The sequence below is a fragment of the Astatotilapia calliptera genome, chromosome 11, assembly GCF_900246225.1.
Source record: "Astatotilapia calliptera chromosome 11, fAstCal1.2, whole genome shotgun sequence".
NCBI classification, from domain to species: domain Eukaryota; kingdom Metazoa; phylum Chordata; class Actinopteri; order Cichliformes; family Cichlidae; genus Astatotilapia; species Astatotilapia calliptera.
The window spans coordinates 21,582,618-21,600,481 of record NC_039312.1 but is presented as its reverse complement, the minus strand read 5'-3'; the positions used below and the strand labels follow the sequence as shown (position 1 = coordinate 21,600,481).

The 17,864-nt window shown below is 41.6% G+C and overlaps 2 protein-coding genes across 4 annotated transcripts; one reads left to right on the top strand and one right to left on the bottom strand.

Moving 5' to 3' along the window:
• Positions 1-313: 313 nt before the first annotated feature.
• On the bottom strand, positions 314-12,789 carry rbfox1l (RNA binding fox-1 homolog 1, like). Of its 2 annotated transcripts, none has more exons than XM_026184286.1 (12): positions 12,341-12,789; positions 7,555-7,791; positions 3,081-3,260; positions 2,922-2,975; positions 2,744-2,836; positions 2,436-2,505; positions 2,299-2,358; positions 2,058-2,193; positions 1,940-1,979; positions 1,782-1,849; positions 802-874; positions 314-713 (listed from the first exon to the last, which is right to left on the bottom strand). In XM_026184286.1, exons 1-12 carry the CDS (start codon positions 12,425-12,427, stop codon positions 669-671), a joined length of 1,143 nt encoding a protein of 380 aa, XP_026040071.1. In that variant the 5' UTR covers positions 12,428-12,789; the 3' UTR covers positions 314-668. The 2 variants fall into 2 exon arrangements, with proteins under 2 accessions (XP_026040071.1, XP_026040070.1); XM_026184285.1 differs by lacking the exon at positions 12,341-12,789 and adding an exon at positions 8,801-8,900.
• A 357-nt stretch (positions 12,790-13,146) lies between these two features.
• rps9 (ribosomal protein S9) lies at positions 13,147-15,465 on the top strand. Of its 2 annotated transcripts, XR_003273807.1 has the most exons (6): positions 13,147-13,219; positions 13,946-14,058; positions 14,160-14,282; positions 14,470-14,656; positions 14,762-14,916; positions 15,203-15,268. XR_003273807.1 is itself a non-coding variant. In XM_026184287.1 (5 exons), the coding sequence occupies exons 2-5, from the start codon at positions 13,962-13,964 to the stop codon at positions 15,378-15,380; spliced, it is 585 nt and encodes a 194-aa protein (XP_026040072.1). In that variant the 5' UTR covers positions 13,148-13,219; positions 13,946-13,961; the 3' UTR covers positions 15,381-15,465. The 2 variants fall into 2 exon arrangements, 1 of the variants encoding a protein (XP_026040072.1); XM_026184287.1 differs by lacking the exon at positions 14,762-14,916 and having other exon boundaries at positions 13,148-13,219; positions 15,203-15,465.
• The last annotated feature ends 2,399 nt before the right edge of the window (positions 15,466-17,864 follow it).

The following is a 17,864-nucleotide window of genomic DNA, read 5'->3' as shown; positions in this document are numbered from 1 at the left end:
AACTGCAAACAAGGATTAAATGTAACGGCTGTATGAAAAGCTAAACATGTAGATTTAGAGGTAGATTGTTAGAAATAAAAATAAGTCCAGCTGATAAACATTATTTCTGTGCTTTTAGTTGCAATATCAGTGTCGCAGCCAAATCGCTCTCTTGATGTTGAAACTCACAGACATTCCCGCACGCACGCACGCACACACACACACACACACACACACACACACACACACACACACACACACACACACACACACACACACACACACACACACACTCAGTAGATAAATGCCAACAAAAATAAATCATTTAAAATTGTACAAAATGTTTTTTGCACAGTTTGACCCCTGAAAAAAAAACCCAAATTATTAAACACAAGAATCTCACAGTATTTTTTTAACTACTTATCCAAAAAAAAAAAAAAAGCAAAGCATTAAAAGGTTTCAAGCGACAGCGTCTCCTACGTATTCTCCAGCAGAGCGGATGGTAAGTGGGTCCTACAGTATTTTAACCTTCAGTCTGTTTAGTCTCCCGAAGAGAGGTTGTGATGGAGACAGGAGGTGACACCACGTGTGCCACATTTCCGAGGTTGTTTTTAAGGATTATTGTAATCTGCCCTGCAGTGTCCCAAAGTTCAACAGAGATGCCCGACGACCCCGCCCTTCACCGGGCCTCAGTAGGGGGTGAAGCGGTTGTATCCTCCTCTGTACAAACTGGCCTGTTGACAGTAGTAGGGTGAAAGGTGCAAGTTAACCACCGTGATGTATTTCTCAGATTAAGCTTTGTTTACTCTGATAGCTGCTCACCATTGTACCGACCCCATACGTTGTTGGTCCGACTGAGTGGTGATAGGCCTCTGGAGCGTAAACCCGTCCATATCTGTTTAAAAAAATAATAATATCACGACTCCAATTAAACTTTGTTTCTTATTAATTTATCTGCAAATGAAATTCTGCAAATTCTTTATGATTAATGAAAGCCAACTGAAGTCAGGCATATATGTGAATTTTTTTACATTATGTGAATATTCTGCCATGATTAATGTGAGCATCCAGCACTGTAATAAGTTATGTGATGGAAACCAATCAAAAGCACATTTGGTACTGAATAATATCTGAAGTATCTTACAAAAACAGTACTTTGGGTGTTATTATGATATTGTTATCCTTGGAAGAGCCACACATCCCTTTGAGGTTGTGTTTGGAAGGCCATCCGGCATAAAAATCTGCCAAAACAAACATGTGGATCTGCCCACTGTGACGACCCCTTGTGACTAAGGGAGCAGTTGAAAGCTTCTTCTTCTACTAGCAGTTTGTGTGCTATTGGTTAATTTAAAGCTGCTTAACAAGGCCCATAAAATCCTTGAGATAAAAACAAGAACGTAATCTCAGGTGGGATCTTTGAGCTACACAGGAACAAAAACATGAGGTTTTTTATTTTACATACTGTGTCCACTCACAGTAAATGTTACAAGATAAATTCCTGACTGTTTGAGAAAATCCAGATCTTTACTTCCTGGCACAAGGCAGAATATTTTCAAAAGCTGTGTTTATCTTGATAAAAGTTACAAAAGCCAAGTTTGAGTTCAAAGAGTGAGCTCTGTGTAGGTAGGAAGACATTTTCATGGGAATAGCCGAAATGCTCCAAATAGGTTTTGTGTTTCTGCTCAGGTAAAAGCGGTATATACTATTAGGCACACAGCTGCTCAGTGGTACTGCTGAAGCTCAAACACAGCATCAGAATGAGCAAGAACATTCATCTTTGTGTACATTGTTTGTCTGTTTACCCATCACTGTAGGTCGCTGTGGCAGCAGATGCTGACTGAGCCACTCTGTATGCTGCAGGGTATCCGCCCTGCATGGGAAAGATGAAGCAACAATAAAGCAGCAGCAACTGATTGACTGATTAAAAAAGTAAAGATATGAGTAGAGTTCAGCTGCGTACATAAACTTCTGCTCCATACAGTCCATCCTGATACACAACCCTGAAAAAAAAAAGAATAAAACATTATCAAAATGAAAGTAATTGGATATAAAGCCGACACCGGTGCTCAGAGTCTTACCCAGGGTAGGTGGGGACAGCAGCAGGTGTGGTTGCAGTGGAGCGAATTGTGTTGTAGACAGCTCGACCCCGACCACGCAGCGCTGAACCGCGGTAGGCCAGCGTAGGAGTCGCTACAGGGTACGGAAAACTGGCAACTAAAATAGAGGAGAGGAAAAAAAGTAGCAGGAGGAGTGAAATGGCAGTGCTGATCATCTCTTCAGAGCAATATGTCAGCATGAAAGAGGGAAACCTTTAGTTACCTGTATAGAGCTCAGGTGCGTACATGGCCCCCATGACTGGGTTGATCTTCCAACCGGAAGCTGCAAAAACAAGGCCTCTATTAAAAACAAGCTCCAAAGATTAGTCAGGACCCAAATATTAATGAGAAGTTTCTTACTTGAGATTTCACCGTTCACGAGAGGCGCTTGGGGTTTCTTGGTAACTACTCGTGCAGTGGCATTATTAACCTGGGGATAAAATAATAAGGATAATCATGGAATCAGAAAGTTAAACCTACAACACAAAAGCTGCGTGATTTCCAGCCATGTGATCAATAAATATCACTTAGGTATAATGTCCAAGGGAAGTTACAGGGTCATAAATACATTTATAGTGAGGTGGCCATTTTTTTTCTCTCTCTGGGTAAAACAAAACTGCATGTTTGTTTTCTAGTTTTAAAAAAGAAATGGGGAAATCTCGCTTTACCTCGATCTTCCTCCCTTCCACAATTGTCCCGTTCAGCTTTTCTCTTGCTCTGTCAGCCTCGGTAGCATTCTCGAAAGTGACGAATCCAAAGCCCTGTGTGTTTGCACGGTTATATGTTTACTGATGAATGATTCCCACGTTGGTTTAAAAGCACTGATCATATTTCTGAGCTGCTCACCTTTGACCCCCTCTCATTGAAGATAATCTCTACATCGAGGATCTTGCCAAATTGCTGAAAGTGTCAGAGCAATTTTCACAGAGTGGAAATTGTTGGATTCAACATGAAAACATGGGCTCTGTGTATGTGTGAAGCTCAGAAACGAGGTGACTGTCATACCCCAAACATCTGGCGGAGGTCTGGGTCTCTAAAGCGAAAGGGGATGTTCGAGACATGGAGGCGTTTCGGTTGGGTTTTACCTGACCCCTCTTCCTCGCTACCGCTTCCTGCCCCGCCCCCCGATGACACGGACACACTGAGAGACTGGGGGTCAGAGGTCACGGGGACCAAAGAGTCCTCCTGACAGTGAGAAAGCACGAAACAGGACAAGGAGGCAGAGGAAGAGGAGGAGGCAAGCAAGTGGATAGAGGAAGAATGGACGGGAAGAACAAAAAAAGATGGAAAACAAAAGATGGAGAGGGTGTGAATGAGGTGGGACAGATGTGAAGAAAAATTGGGAGAGGGCATCAGTAGAAAAGCAAAGAAGGAAAAGAGAAAAACAAACAAACAACAAAGTAAATTCAACAAATTCAACATGTTCCAGAGAATTTCATGTTTAGGTAAAAACTCCAGTTGCGTAAGCATCACATGGCATTAAAGCTCAAAGATCACTTTCATGAGATCAAGTGAACCAAACCAAGTTCAACCAGCATTCAGCAACCAGTGAACCTTCTCAAGCAAATGTAAGGAGGCGTGGAAGGGGCTCCAGTTTAGTGAGGCGTCGTTGAATACATGCCTGTAGGAGATTAGGACAGTGACGCTAACAATAAACGCCAAATGTCTGGTATTAAAACTGCTCATTCCAGCCGTCGTGAAGAGTGAGAAGTTGTTTTAAGCTGTTTTCAGACTCTAACTCAAAGTTTCCCACAGTGGCTCTAACAACTACTTGTTTTACCTTAGTATTAAAGACATACCTGTGCTAGATTAACTTATATAAACTGCCCCATGCAGAAAAATTCAAGAACTAATGTGCCAAAACCAAAACATTCACTATCCCACAATGCACCACGATGCTAGTGTGTGTGCATGTATGTGCATATATATATATGTGTGTGTGCAGGTGTGTTGGCCAACCAGCATTGTTCAACCATTGCAAGAAAAGTGGTTAAAAATATATAGATTTGAAAGAAAATCTGCAAAAAAGGGCAACAAACTAAAACCAGTGAGCTTCAGCAGCAAGAAACAAAAGGAAGAGGAGGAGCAGGGAGCACAAAAATTAACGCGAAAAAGAAAAATTACTGGGAGATGTGCTACTCTAATGGAAATAAGATTACACTCCCAAGCCCTGAGTATTAGCAGTCTAGTACCACGAGGCAGATAAGGAGTGAAAAAGGCTTCAGTAAACAAGGCAAAGAAGGTGCACAGAAAGGGGACAGAGTTTAAAACTGAAGGGTCAGTGGGGGACGGGTGGGGTGGGGGGTCACGGTGCTGCTTTTTTGCCAAAGGTTAAAGTCGTTCGTCAGGGGGCATCATTAATAAGAAGGAGACAGACAGAGAGAGGTACAGAAACACATTCATACAGACATATAAATGCACACAGGCTACTACTGGTGTACACTACACTGGCTTGATGTGGCTTCAACTGTAGACAGCAGACCCACACACACGCACACACACACACACACACGCACATACAGGCCAGAGTGGAGGGGGGGGGGACAGAGGTACAGAGGGTTGAGTTGGGTGGTGGTGTCATTGTCACGATGCAGGATTGAGTTCTGGACCTGAGCGATATTTCAGACGGGGGAAAGGGGGGGGAATCATCCGGTCAGCCTCACCCCGCCCCCCCCTTTTTGACCCCCTCCCTCCGTGGCGACGTCTCAACTTTCCCCGAAAATCATCACGGACCCGAGTATGTCTGGGACTCTAGTGATAAAATATATAAACGGGGCCATAAAACACCATTTATGAGAGGAGGAAGGGAGAAGCAGGACACAGAGCTGACCTGCCACACAGATCAGACGGCTCTGCGTGTGTCAGAGTAGATGTTTCCATGTCTGAAGGAGACTTCTGCACTGCAAAAACAAAACAGTCACACACATCTCTGACCACATAACTCATGTCTTCATGAATAAGAAAAAAAAAATCTGCTAATCCGTTAAGAATATTTAAACCTGTTCCAAGGTGAAATCACATCTTCAAGTAACCACTTCTGCAAGGTCCCAAAAGGTTGGTTCTGTTCATCTGGATGAACCGTTTTCAGTGGGAGAAACGTTTCGTCACTCATCCAGGTGACTTCTTCAGTCTCAGCTGACTGCAGGTTTCCCCAACCTTATAAACAGTACATTTGTATAATGACTGAAACTAGCACCACTGAATAAACAGTGGGCTGTGATGTCAGTTCCTTGAGCATTAATATGCAAATTGTCATTGATCAACAACCACTGATCAAGGACGAATGATCAATGGTCATGAGTACCATTCACAGAGTTGGGGAATGGCTGCAATCACAGCCCGATGAATCAAACACTGATGCACTAAAAAAATAAAATATATTTTTTATATTTTGTCTACTAAACAATATTTTGTTTACTAAACAATCCAGTTTTTAGAAAATAGAATTTTAAGGGTAGTCAAAGGAGCTTGCAAAGAAAAGCGTCTGGACTTCTTTAAGTTGCTTGAAGACGTTTCACCTCTCATCCGAGAAGCTTCTTCAGTTCTAAGGTCAAATGGTGGAGAGTCCCAGATTTAAACCCAGTGGGAGTTTCCCCCCACAGAGGGACAAAAGGACCCCCTGATGATCCTCTAATCACATGAGCCAAGGTGTGAAAACAGGTGTGGGTCCCAATCAGCCAGAGTTTCAGGTGAGCTCATTGTGAAACCTGGCCCCACCTTATCATGCGATTTCCTGAGGTCAGATGGCCCAGGGTGTGAGTGGGCGCTAAGGCTTCTGGGGAGGGAACTCAAAACTGGATTATAGATGGTGTCGTAAACCATCGCCCCTGTTCAAAGATGGTCGCTTACAGTGGACATAGACGGCTTCTAATTTTAAGGGTAATATTTATTTCAGGCTTTACATGGTTAAGATAAGTTTTTTCAAAATAAAATAATAAATACGTTTTTTTCAATTACAGACCTGGGAAGTGACAATAGGTCTCTGCAGGCAGTGTGAGTCAAAATATTACATTATTTAAAAAAGACAAACTTTCTCTCGTGTGTGTTGCTGTTTTTTTAATCAATTCAGTGAGAGTGGCATGGTAAATTTTGCTTTTAAACTGTAAAGCCTGGTTCTGCTGGCTGTCTCTTCCTGCTAAAAAGGTTTTTTCCCTCTCATATTGCAGGGTTTTTAGCTTACAGTATTAAGGCCCTTGAGGCAACTGTTATTGTAAATTTGTTATTGTAAATGAGCTTGAAATTGAATTCAAATTGCTAATTAGGAATAATGCAAGTAGCCTACAGCTTACTGGTGGTCATTATTCTGCAAGTAGGCTAACAAAAAAATCACTTTGATTTTAACCTGATGGCAGCACAAGATGGAAATTCTAGAGAGTCCCTCAAGTTCTGAACTGTGTAATTGTATAATATAGTTTATTACAATTTCCATAAGATTCCAGCAGATTAGTAGCCTGTTGTAACAACAATTCCTCATCGTTTTATCAAGTTATTTCATTCAAAATCAAGAGGAAACATCAGGCAGCTCATAAAGGCCAGTGTGACCTGTTTGTGCATTAATGTGTTCTCTGTTATTGTAGGGTCTTTATCTTACAATATAAATGGAAATTAAAGACGCTCCCACAGTGCACCGATGCTGAAGTGGTGCAGGCCACACACAGAAAGAGATCAGCAGCAACCAGAGACCACAGGGTGTCAGTGAAATTCATCAGTGTGGTAACTGCCAGTATGAGTAAAGGACACTGCTGCCACACCACCGGCAAGATTACACTGAAACATTTGAGGTAATAAACACGAGGGTTATCTACGCAACCAGCCAGGAACAGCTGCAGAGCAATGACTTTAGATTCAACTGAGGATAAAATTATAATGCAGGTTTCTTCCGTTGATTTAATAAAAGATTAATTTGGTTTTTAAAAGAATATGTAAATCAAATTTGATGGTAAACAGGTTGAAATAATCTTATCGCAGTAGCAGAATGAAGACACAAATTATCTATTAAAAATTCTCTTTAGTTTCAAAAACCATTTGTTGATACATTTTTAAAGATGTAATCATTGTTTATCCTGTACCAGAAATGATTTCATCAGACAAATCACAAAAGCCTGACATGGACTTTATAAACATCCTTCAGATAGCTTAAACTGTAAACTGTAAGTATCAGCACAAAGTTCGAGCGGCGATCTGGAAAGGTGATCAGTTTTATTGACACTTAAATGAGACCTGGGGGAGGGAGAAAGGAAAAGTGGGCATTTATTTTCATCAATAAATCCCTTATCAGCTGCCTCGACATTTTGCTCCACAGAGGGTGACAGGCATTTCCATACAAGGACACCGCGGTGGACATGGGGCTCTAAATATAGAAGGAAACCCTATCTGGGCCTGTTGCTCTGCAGAACATGTGAAAGTGCTACCTGTCGACTTACTGACGATCATGTTTTATTGGCCTGGAACATCAACATTTGTCACAGACCGCTCTTACCGTGTTGCCAGATGTCAGAGAGTCGCCCCCATCGTGCTGAGGGCCCTGATAGACTCTGAGCTGGGGATGTTCCTGGTACTCTGAGCTCGGATGTGCAGAGCTAAAGTCGAGAGTTGCCAGTCTGCTGGCGGATGTTGGGGGACCTTGACCTGGTGGGGGGTAAGAGGGAGGCGGGGCATAGACCTGAGGCAGGGCAGGGTCTGCGCTGCCTGGGGCAGCCTCCTGAGTGGGGGCCCCCTGAGGAAAAGAGGAAGAGCCAGAATATGAGCCACTCATGCCAGAATATGACAGCGTAGATGTAAACAAACGAAACACAAGATGTTGTTGTTGATCTTCTGTTTTTACAATAAAACAAACTGCATAAACACGCTGCAGTGACACTGTGATCTTTAATGAAGATGACAGATACACAAATACCACAATAAATGATTGTTCCACCCAATTTTACACATCAGTTTAACTGTCAGAAGGAGTAAAATGCTGTGAAATCTCTTAAATAATCTGATAATAATAACCATAGCAAAAGATGTTTTTAACAGTAATAGTAAGACAAAATACAAAGCTAAATAAGCTTACTGGTAGGTTGCAGTGTTTGGAAGAGGTCACTATAAATTACCTTAGATATTTACCTATTCTTTTTTAAATAACTGCCTTTTGTGAGTTTGTTTTTTGTGTGTGGTAATAAAGAAATAGTAAATTATCCTTGAAAAATACATCTGATGACCAGTCCTAAACACTACATTTCTTTTTGCTTATCCAAAGCAACATCCAAGTATAGATATAATTAAAAACATCTCTAATATTAAGACATTTCTCACAATTGTAATAACTGATTCATTCTTAATGCCAAACGTGGAGCTCATTGTTAAATTTAACTCTTTCTGTTTTTCCCATTACAAATGACAGATTTGGCACTTGAAAACAATATTTATGTCCAAAATGTTGACTTTATGTAGTACAATGTCATGTAAAATTATTGGAATCTCATCAGATTCAACAGCCACAGGTATGTTTTAAGTCTCATAGACTTTAGAATCTCTAATATCCATTTTAATTAAACAACTGTTTACTTAAAAACTTTTTTTTTTTTTTTAAATGCGTAACAAACTACCTTTAATGAGAAAAACAAGATTAAACAGGAAAACAGGACCTCCTCCAAACCAAGTGTAAGCAGTGGTTTGGAGGAAACTCCTGCGCAGTTTCCATTCAAGTGAGGTAAAAAGCAGAGAAATAAAAGCGGTCTTACCCCCTTACTGCATTCCTCGATCTCTGATGCATTGTCTAACAACTGCCGCATTTTTAATGCCAGCTGACCACCCGCCCACCGCACCATAAGTTCTACCCATCCACCAATCATCAAATGATTGCTAGAGGAAAAGTGACCGGGGGTGGGGGGTGGCTGTGGGTGGGGGAGGTGTTCCACACCAGCTGTGGACATCTGTAACTTTCAGTCACCTTGTTGCTCCCACAAAGAGCCCAGAGGGCCCCTCTAACCTACTCATGAGCACAGAAAGCGTACGGCGCTTCCCCCCCAGGATTAAGTATTTATGAATGTGTGTGCTCCTGCTGAGGGTGCATCGTGCTAAATGTCGCCTCCGAGAATATCGGCCCTGACAGACACGGTTTTATTACCTCAGAGACATTTTCATGAACATCTACTTCTCTTTGTGTTGTGTGGAGTGGCTCAGTTGCCTTTTAAGAAACAGAGGACTTCACAAGCACAATAATGACATCAATGTTTGGGTTGGGTGCGAGTGAAGTGCTTCGCTGATCTTACTACAACATGACCACACAACAGAAAAAACAACAAAGTGAACACATTTACCCAGCTGTCAGACTACAGCATACTTATACTGCTTACACTTGAATTTCTGATGTTGAGCTTGCTTTATACTATAAACCTACCGCCGCCTCGTTTTGGACCCAGCCATGCTTCAGGAAGGCCGAGATGCATCAGTGATTCAATAGTGTTAAAGATCCCACCACATCAACATGACAGTCTGCACTCCCTGACAACGTCTGGCAGGAGATATGAGTCCACGTGTCACACACCAGGAGACTAAGAAACACAGTCTGTGCAGCCTCACCTCTTCACACTGACTGTCTACATATATGTTGTATATATGCCGCCTTCTGTACTGTTATATGTGTATTTAAACTTTCTGATTTATTGCTTTATATCTTGTGTTAGGACTTCCAGCTGAAGCATTTAACACAACAGTTCTTGTATAAACAGATGAGATATCTGTGACGGGCCTTCTCAGACTTTCAGGAGACAGGGAGTTCTTACAGGAGGGAAAACTTTCCAAGGACTTCATCGCAACAGTAACACTGAGTGGCAGATTCTTACTATTGGAGCTGTTCGTACTCTAAACTTTTCCATCTTAATACTTCAGACACATGTGACATGATATGTTTCAACCACATGAAGGTTTGTGCTGATCATGAAGATAATGTATAGAGCCCGTATGTTCATTCTGATGGTGGACAGTCCTCATTTAAAGATGTACAATAATGCTGCAGCACAATGTTCAGATGAAATTATTTTGTCTTGGCTTCCGGATACGACTTCACAAATCTAAGAACATTTATTCTGGAAGACAATCCTGGAAAATCCTCACATTTGTGAGGATTCCCCCACAGTAACTGGGAATATTTCTATTAGAGCACTGATACTTTCACTTAATCACTGGATCAGAGGATAACCTGAGTTACCTTACAAGCAAAATGCCACAAGTGTGTCAGCTGCCTTCAGGATTTAAAGGAGTCACGATTAAAAAAAACTCTATCCCACGCCAGCTCATAATGGCTGGCATAGCTCTGCTGGCTGTTAAACTGGTTGTATAAGCAAGGAAATGGTTGTCAGGCAGACTCTTGTTGGCTTGGAGGATTTCATTTGACCACTCTCTGTTGGTTTGGAGGAGGATTTTTAATAAAGTGTGCACTCTCAACAAACCAGATTTGACATTCAAGCAGGCTTCACCCTGATAATTACTGAATGAGGAAAAGTTGATGGAGATGATTCATCTGCAGCTCTTACTCATTATTCAAGAGAAATATTTAAGTTTGAACCAGAGCTGAAAGATAGGTATTGAGGCGCTGTCCAACTCTGAGGCCGTTCTTAACTCTCGCACTGGAGCTGGAACATGTTTCCAAATATGTTGACACAACTTGCACCTGCACTCTGTCCTACTTATCAGAAGAAACGACGATCTAGCTGCTCCGACCCTCCTCCGAGATATAAAAGCGATGTTGAGCGAAGAAAATGCATCTGTTAGATATCACTGTCAACTCTCCCCCCACCTTACAGACTAACTAACTAACCAGCCACTGTGCCTGATTCAGCACCACAGTCTCAACACGAGACTCCTCACGGGCTTGTTTTTTATTATCATTGCCATTTGTTCCCCCTCTCTCGCTCGTCTCCTTCCTCAGCTGCTGGCTTGCGGTCAGAGGTCGACGGCTCGGAGCCAGGTGCTTGCTGGGACAGTTGCCACGGGATTTACACAAGACGAAGCTGACTGCAGATGTGGCCTTTTGGTGCTGGCCGAGTTACAAATGTTAGCAACATGTAGCTTATTAAAGTGTAACACAATATTCCTTTTTTTCATCCATCCATCTGCACATTCTGCACATCCCGGTTCCTCCTATTGAGCGACACGACAGCCTTTTTGTTTATATTGCTGATAAAAAAAAAAAGAAGAAGAAAAGATTGCTGATAATGAGGAGAGAGGAGTTTTACAAGCTGCCAAATGTTGTGTTAAAACAGATGCTCCACATCAGTCATAAAGGAATTTCCCCAGCACTTGGAAATATGACACTTTTAAAAAGGGAACAATTGCTGGATTGAAGTGAAGGATTCGAGCATTTCGGTACGCTGTATACTGTGTATATTGTTGCACTGACAATAAAGTTCTTGAATCTTGGAAGATCTAGCTGGGGCTTCAGACTATTTACTTCAGTGCCAGTCACCTTCAAATAACAATTCTCTCTGCATCTGTTTTCCATAAACAGCTCTCTGAATCTTATGAAATAAGTCAAGGTTACCCCGGAGGAGCCTAATATTCAACATTTAAATGCACAACAGGCTGGTTTCACACATTTATCTTAAGCACAGCTCACTACAGGACACAAGACAGGTGACAGACCCTCTTCCTGTGATTATCTGCTCAGGAGAGGAGGGCTAAAAATACAGCTGGTGTGAAGCACAGAGACAAGGTAGAGAGATACTAAATGAGCTGTGGCATTAGTGGCATGTCAGGGACACTTGCTGGTGGACTAAAGATAACCACTAATATGTCCTTACTAGTGAATAAATAAGACATTTCACAACTAGCACACTTCACACAGATCCTGTTGCATATTAAGCAATGCATCGATAGACTGAATTAGATTAAACTGTGACTTAGGGCCTTTTGGCTTCTTCTGCTCACTGGAAAATGTTTTAAGTTTTACAAAATACAGGGATTTTGTCTGGTAATAGGAATAAGATCTTTTTAGTTTAATCATCAAGCAAAATCATACAAAGGTGCTGATTTAAATGTCCAATTATTTGATTATATTTCTTAATGTGAGTATTTGGGTGAATAAAAGAATAAATAACAACCAGAGCTCTAGAAATGCAAAATAACTGACATTGAGATTAAGAATTGTAATAATAAATAATATTATTTTGTTGCATAAAGTTATAGTTCCCCAGTAGATGATTTCAGGGATGTTCCCTAGGGGGGAAAATCTCAGTATTTATGTGATAATGTCTGGCCACAGTGTAAATCAAGAAGTTTACCTGAACTATGCTGGGGTAGCATGTGGTTGCCTGTGGGTAGACGGGGAGTCCATAAGGCTGGAGGATCACAGTGGGTGAGGAGAGCATAGCCCAAAAACGACACACGAGGAGATGAGGAACGGAGGAAAATGGGAGGAAAAGGAGAGCAGGGGGAAAGGAAGGGTTGATGTACACACAGAAGAGCAGGCGATCAGGCTGGAATTTTTTTTTAAAAAGGGAGGAAAAATCCCAAATGAAGGAAACAGAAACTCCAAGAAAGTGAGGGAGGTGGGAAAAAAAGACCACGCTTAAGACTTTTGCTTCACCTCGAAAATGAAGTCAAGCAAGAAAACACAAGGGAAACCCCCAAAACACCCGGAAAAGATGGGATTTAGAGCAGTGAAAGAGAAAGCCAGTGAGCTTCTGTGTGTCCATCAGTTGATCATGCAGCCTGACAGACAGAAACACATGGTCAGGGTCCCATTTCAGAGTTATATAAATAGTCACCCATGTCCTTCTCTCTGAGTTTACCACCTTACCTCCCTCACTCTCACTTTGTAAGAGGAGATCTGTGACCACTCAGTCAAACCTCTGTGCAGAGTGAAAGAAGCAGGCCTTTCCCGCCTCTCTGTGCACATTGAAGCTGTGTGTTATACCATCTATGTAATAACATGAGGCCTGTTCGTGATTCAAGCGCATAAACAAACTTCATCTTAACTTCTTCCATGTGTTCAGGTTGTGCTCTTCGCTTTGACCAACAGAGAGCGACAAACCCAGCGGGCCCGACTTCCGTTTGGGCGGTGAGAGGCATCATGGGATATGTAGTGTGCTCGCAGGCCCTATAAATGATTATGGACTTCCTTTAACTTCCTCTTTACTGCGCGAGCCTGAGCGAGACAGGTACGGTTACCATCCTCATCCTTACCAGCAATACAAACCGAGTGTATTTGGACTTCCACGTTGAAAAACAGTCATAGGACATGAAACTAAACTTATGCCTGTGCCGATTGAAGACCTGCATGTTTTTTTAAAGCGTTTTTAAACGAAAAGCGCTTAAGCTAATGCTAGCTGCTAACATTAAACAACGTGGTGCGGTGTAGCTGCGGCCTAGTCTTACGGGTGCCCGGTCTGTTAAACGTTTATACGCGATTTATTGTAGTTTCAGAAACATTTAATGAAGCGCATCCGATGTATCAGTGTTTCTAGTCAATTCGGTCCTTACACATTACCCTTGTCTTCATAAACCGTACGATCGTGTGGCAAATCTGACCGATACAGTTGAAGCATGGAAGTAATAGTGACGGTTGTAGGTCCCTTTAGCCTGGTAAAAAGTTAATGTCTTTTTTTTAATTATTCAGTAAACGCTTTGAAAAACGGAACTAGACTGACAGATGGAGAGCCTATTTGGCTTAATTAAACTGACTCTAGTTTTTGAGGTTGACTTGATTGTCTTAGTTGTAAATTGTAACATGAGTTATTGCTGAACGTGCATAATGTTTGCCTTTAAAATGTCTTCTGTGCACAAGATTCAAATAACATGTCAACCTTGAATAACCTATTAAAAGTGTAAAATGGTATAAATCTTATATGTAGCGTCCCCCTCATTGTAATTTCTTGGTTTTGCAGGCACTTATAAGCCATCATGCCCGTTGCCAGAAGCTGGGTTTGTCGTAAGACATATGTCACCCCCCGCCGCCCCTTCGAGAAGTCCCGTCTCGACCAGGAGTTGAAACTCATTGGTATGTTTTCATTTTCATAACTTCCGTCCATATATATATTTCAAGGCATACCCTTTAATGAGGTATACTAAACTGATTACGGCGTTTCATCTCCCTTTAAGGTGAGTATGGGCTGAGGAACAAGCGTGAGGTGTGGAGGGTCAAGTTCACCCTTGCCAAGATCCGCAAGGCTGCCAGAGAGCTGCTCACTCTGGATGAGAAGGACCCAAAGCGTCTGTTTGAAGGTGGGTAGGATGAGTTGAAGCTGGTTTGTGTTGGCCGATGATTTAAATATATAAAGTGTCAGACTTCACCATGGTGTCACGAATTCCTCGTCAATGAGGCCAATATTTCTGCTCTGCATAGATTTTTGAGCACGTCTCTGTGGTTGTATGTTTAAATGACGTTTTGTGTATACGTGTGGTTTTCCAGGTAACGCTTTGCTCAGGCGTCTGGTGAGAATCGGTGTGCTCGATGAGGGTAAGATGAAGCTCGATTATATCCTGGGCCTGAAGGTCGAGGATTTCTTGGAGAGGAGGCTTCAGACACAGGTCTTCAAGCTTGGACTTGCCAAGAGCATCCACCACGCTCGTGTCCTTATCCGCCAGAGGCACATTCGGTAAGCTCAAAGCAACACATAACGGGCTCAGTGGGGTTTTTTTTGTTTTGTTTTGGTTTTTTTGATGGACTCATGAGAACCTGTCGATGCTTCCTCTTCCATCAGAGGACCACCAACCTGTAACACACCCTGTTGACAACAGTTAAGATTTTCATCAAGGTCAATTCGGTATCAAAACCGTATACCTTGTCAGTAGACATTGCCCAGAGCCAATCCTGCCGCCGAGGGCGCAGACAGTGCCACGGTGTTGTGGCCGTCAGGTAAGGTATGGGGGATTGCACCTCGGGCAATTGTAGTATTCACTACAGCATTGGATATGAAGTACTCAGGCTGATGATTTAAGTCATAAGTTCAGATTTCCTGTGGTGTCAAGAATTCCTCGTCAATGAAGCCTGCAGTAAATTATACATGTAAAATATTAAAGATTCACACTTTTTCCACCCTGAAAGCTTTTTCAGCTTTTAAACTGCAAAGACAACTCTTAAGTGCAGCTGGAAGATGCATCAACATTTTCTAAAGTCCTCCCTTTATTGTCTGTCTTGGCAGTGTGCGCAAGCAGGTGGTGAATATCCCCTCTTTTGTGGTTCGCCTGGACAGCCAGAAGCACATCGACTTTTCCCTTAGGTCTCCGTACGGCGGTGGACGCCCAGGCCGCGTCAAGAGAAAGAACGCCAAGAAGGGCCAGGGTGGAGCTGGAGGAGCTGACGATGAGGAGGAGGATTAAGAAGGATGTTGTACAGGAGTGTTTCTTGATACTTCCTGTTGTGACAATTCTCAATAAAATGTTTGGTTTATCCAAAAAAAAAGTAGCTGACTCTATGCAGTTTTTTTTTTTTTTTTTTTAAACGTATGTTTATTTGTTTTTTCAACAGTATCAACACCAACATAAAATGAACGTATGGCAGTCATTAAAATAATAATAACAACACTAATAATAATAGTAATAACGATAATTGAAGTGTTAATCCTAAAAGGTTCCAAATAAATGCATAGTTAAATAAATTAAACCATACAAATAAATACAATTTAAAAAAAAAAAAAAAAAATCATAATATAGGTTACATAGTATATTCCCAACAGCAAGTCAGACATTATCCATTATCTAGTTGTCTTATTCACTCACCACCGCCCCCCCCCCCCCCCCCCCCCCACATCCCCACTCCTCAGTAGATCCAAAAATATCTTCCAGATGTAAAATTCAGAAGCCTTCTTTCTAACAATATAGGTCAATTTCTCAAGAGCTAAACTTGATGTTAAGTTATTTAACCAGTGGTTAAAAGAGGGGCAACCAACATTCTTCCAGCATAAGGCGATACAGCGTTTGGCCTGTAACAAACAAAGATCGACCATTTTTCTTTCCTCACAAGACAGAGTACAGTCATCTGGATACAAGCCTAAAATGCATAACTTAGGGCAAAGCGGTACAGGAGAAGTTGTGATCTGAGAGATATATTTTAACACAGAGCTCCAAAATTTTTGGATCTCTTCACATTTCCACAGGCAGTGATATAGTGTACCCTGTACCCTGCCAAAGCAAAGAGGACACAGGCAAAAAAAATATCTTCAAAAAGGGTTTTCTTTATTTTAACCCTCAAAAAGTCCAAAATTAACAAAATTCAAAACCATACTTAGCAGGCCCATAAAACAGGTCAACTAAATATAACTCTACAAAAAGTAATTTCCAAAAACTTAAAAAACAAAGTGAGACACAACTTAACTCACAAACTGACCTAATGAGGGTAGCTTTTATAATGATTTGGCCAAACCATTTGAACACAATAGGGGGGAAAACAAAAACACACACTAAGCACAGAATAACCTAACTAAACCCTAAACACCCCTGCTCCTGGTAAGCCCATGGTTGGTCCTGCTGAGCAGGCATTTTGTCCCCAGAGTCCTCAGCCACGCCTTTTGCCCAGACAGGAAACAGCCACCGCCCAAACCCAGGTAACTCAAAGAAAGAGAAACATAATTAATATAACAAAACATTTTAGAAAAACCACACAATGTTACTATGTGTGGCTGCTGGATTTTTCAATCAAGATGGTGTATGAGATTCAATAGTATGTACTGACTCTAGATTTCTTTTCGTTTGAGTTAATTTTACTAAGTCTCTTTAACTGTGTGAAACAAAACTTGACACCTGAACTGACATGCTTATTTATACTGAGGTTTTTAAAACTATACAGCTTTATAGACATAGAGCTCAGGTATGTAGCTGTGAGTGTGCTAGATGCCAGATTAAGCTGACAACTATTACGTCACTCTTATTCATATTTAGCAACATAGAAACACAGGAAGTTGAGTTTAAGATTGTTACTGAGGTTAAAGAGCTGTAAAGCTTGTGTCATCTCCATAGGATTGAAAACTCAAACTAGGCCTGTGGATGACAAGCTCAAGGTCTTAGGTCTTATAGTTTTGTAATCTTAACATAAGACTTTAATGATCCTACGGTGAGGAAATTTGTGTTACCTCAGCTCAGGTACAGATGGAAGAAGAAAAGTACAAAAAATACAAAATAAGTAAACACTATATCCAACAGTAGCATACACTGTACGTGATTATGGATAGAGAGTTGTTACTATTACTATGTAAGTAATAGATATCTAAAAGTATAAATATGTACACGCACACACACATGTACACAATAAATATACATATGGATGATACACATGCATGAAGTGTGACCGTGGATGTCAACAATGTCCAGTGACTCATGACATTGTGATTGAGGAGTTGCTGTTGGGATGAATGATCTGTGAAAGCGCTCCTTCCTGCAGCAAGGGTATTTCAGTCTCTCACTAAAGGAACTGCTCAGCACACTCACAGATTCATGCAGAGGGTGATGTGGGTTGTTCATGATGGATGTCAGCTTTACTAACATCCTCCTCTCGCCACCTCCACAGACTCCAGAGCACATCCCAGCACAGAGCTAGACCTCTGCACCAGTTTGTCAATCCTGCTCCTGTCCCTGTCCGTGCATCCGCTCCCTCAGCAGGCCACTGCAAAGAAAAAGGCAGATGCTACCAGAGTATCATAGAATGGTCTTAACAGAGTCCAGCAGACTCCGAAGGACCTCAGTCTCCTCAGCAGGTGGGGTCGACTCTGGCCCTTCTTATACAGGACGTCTGTATTTGTAATAAATTTGTTTTTATTTTCTCTAGACTCGCTTTTATTGAGTTTAGTTTCAGTTAGTTTTTAGAGTGAG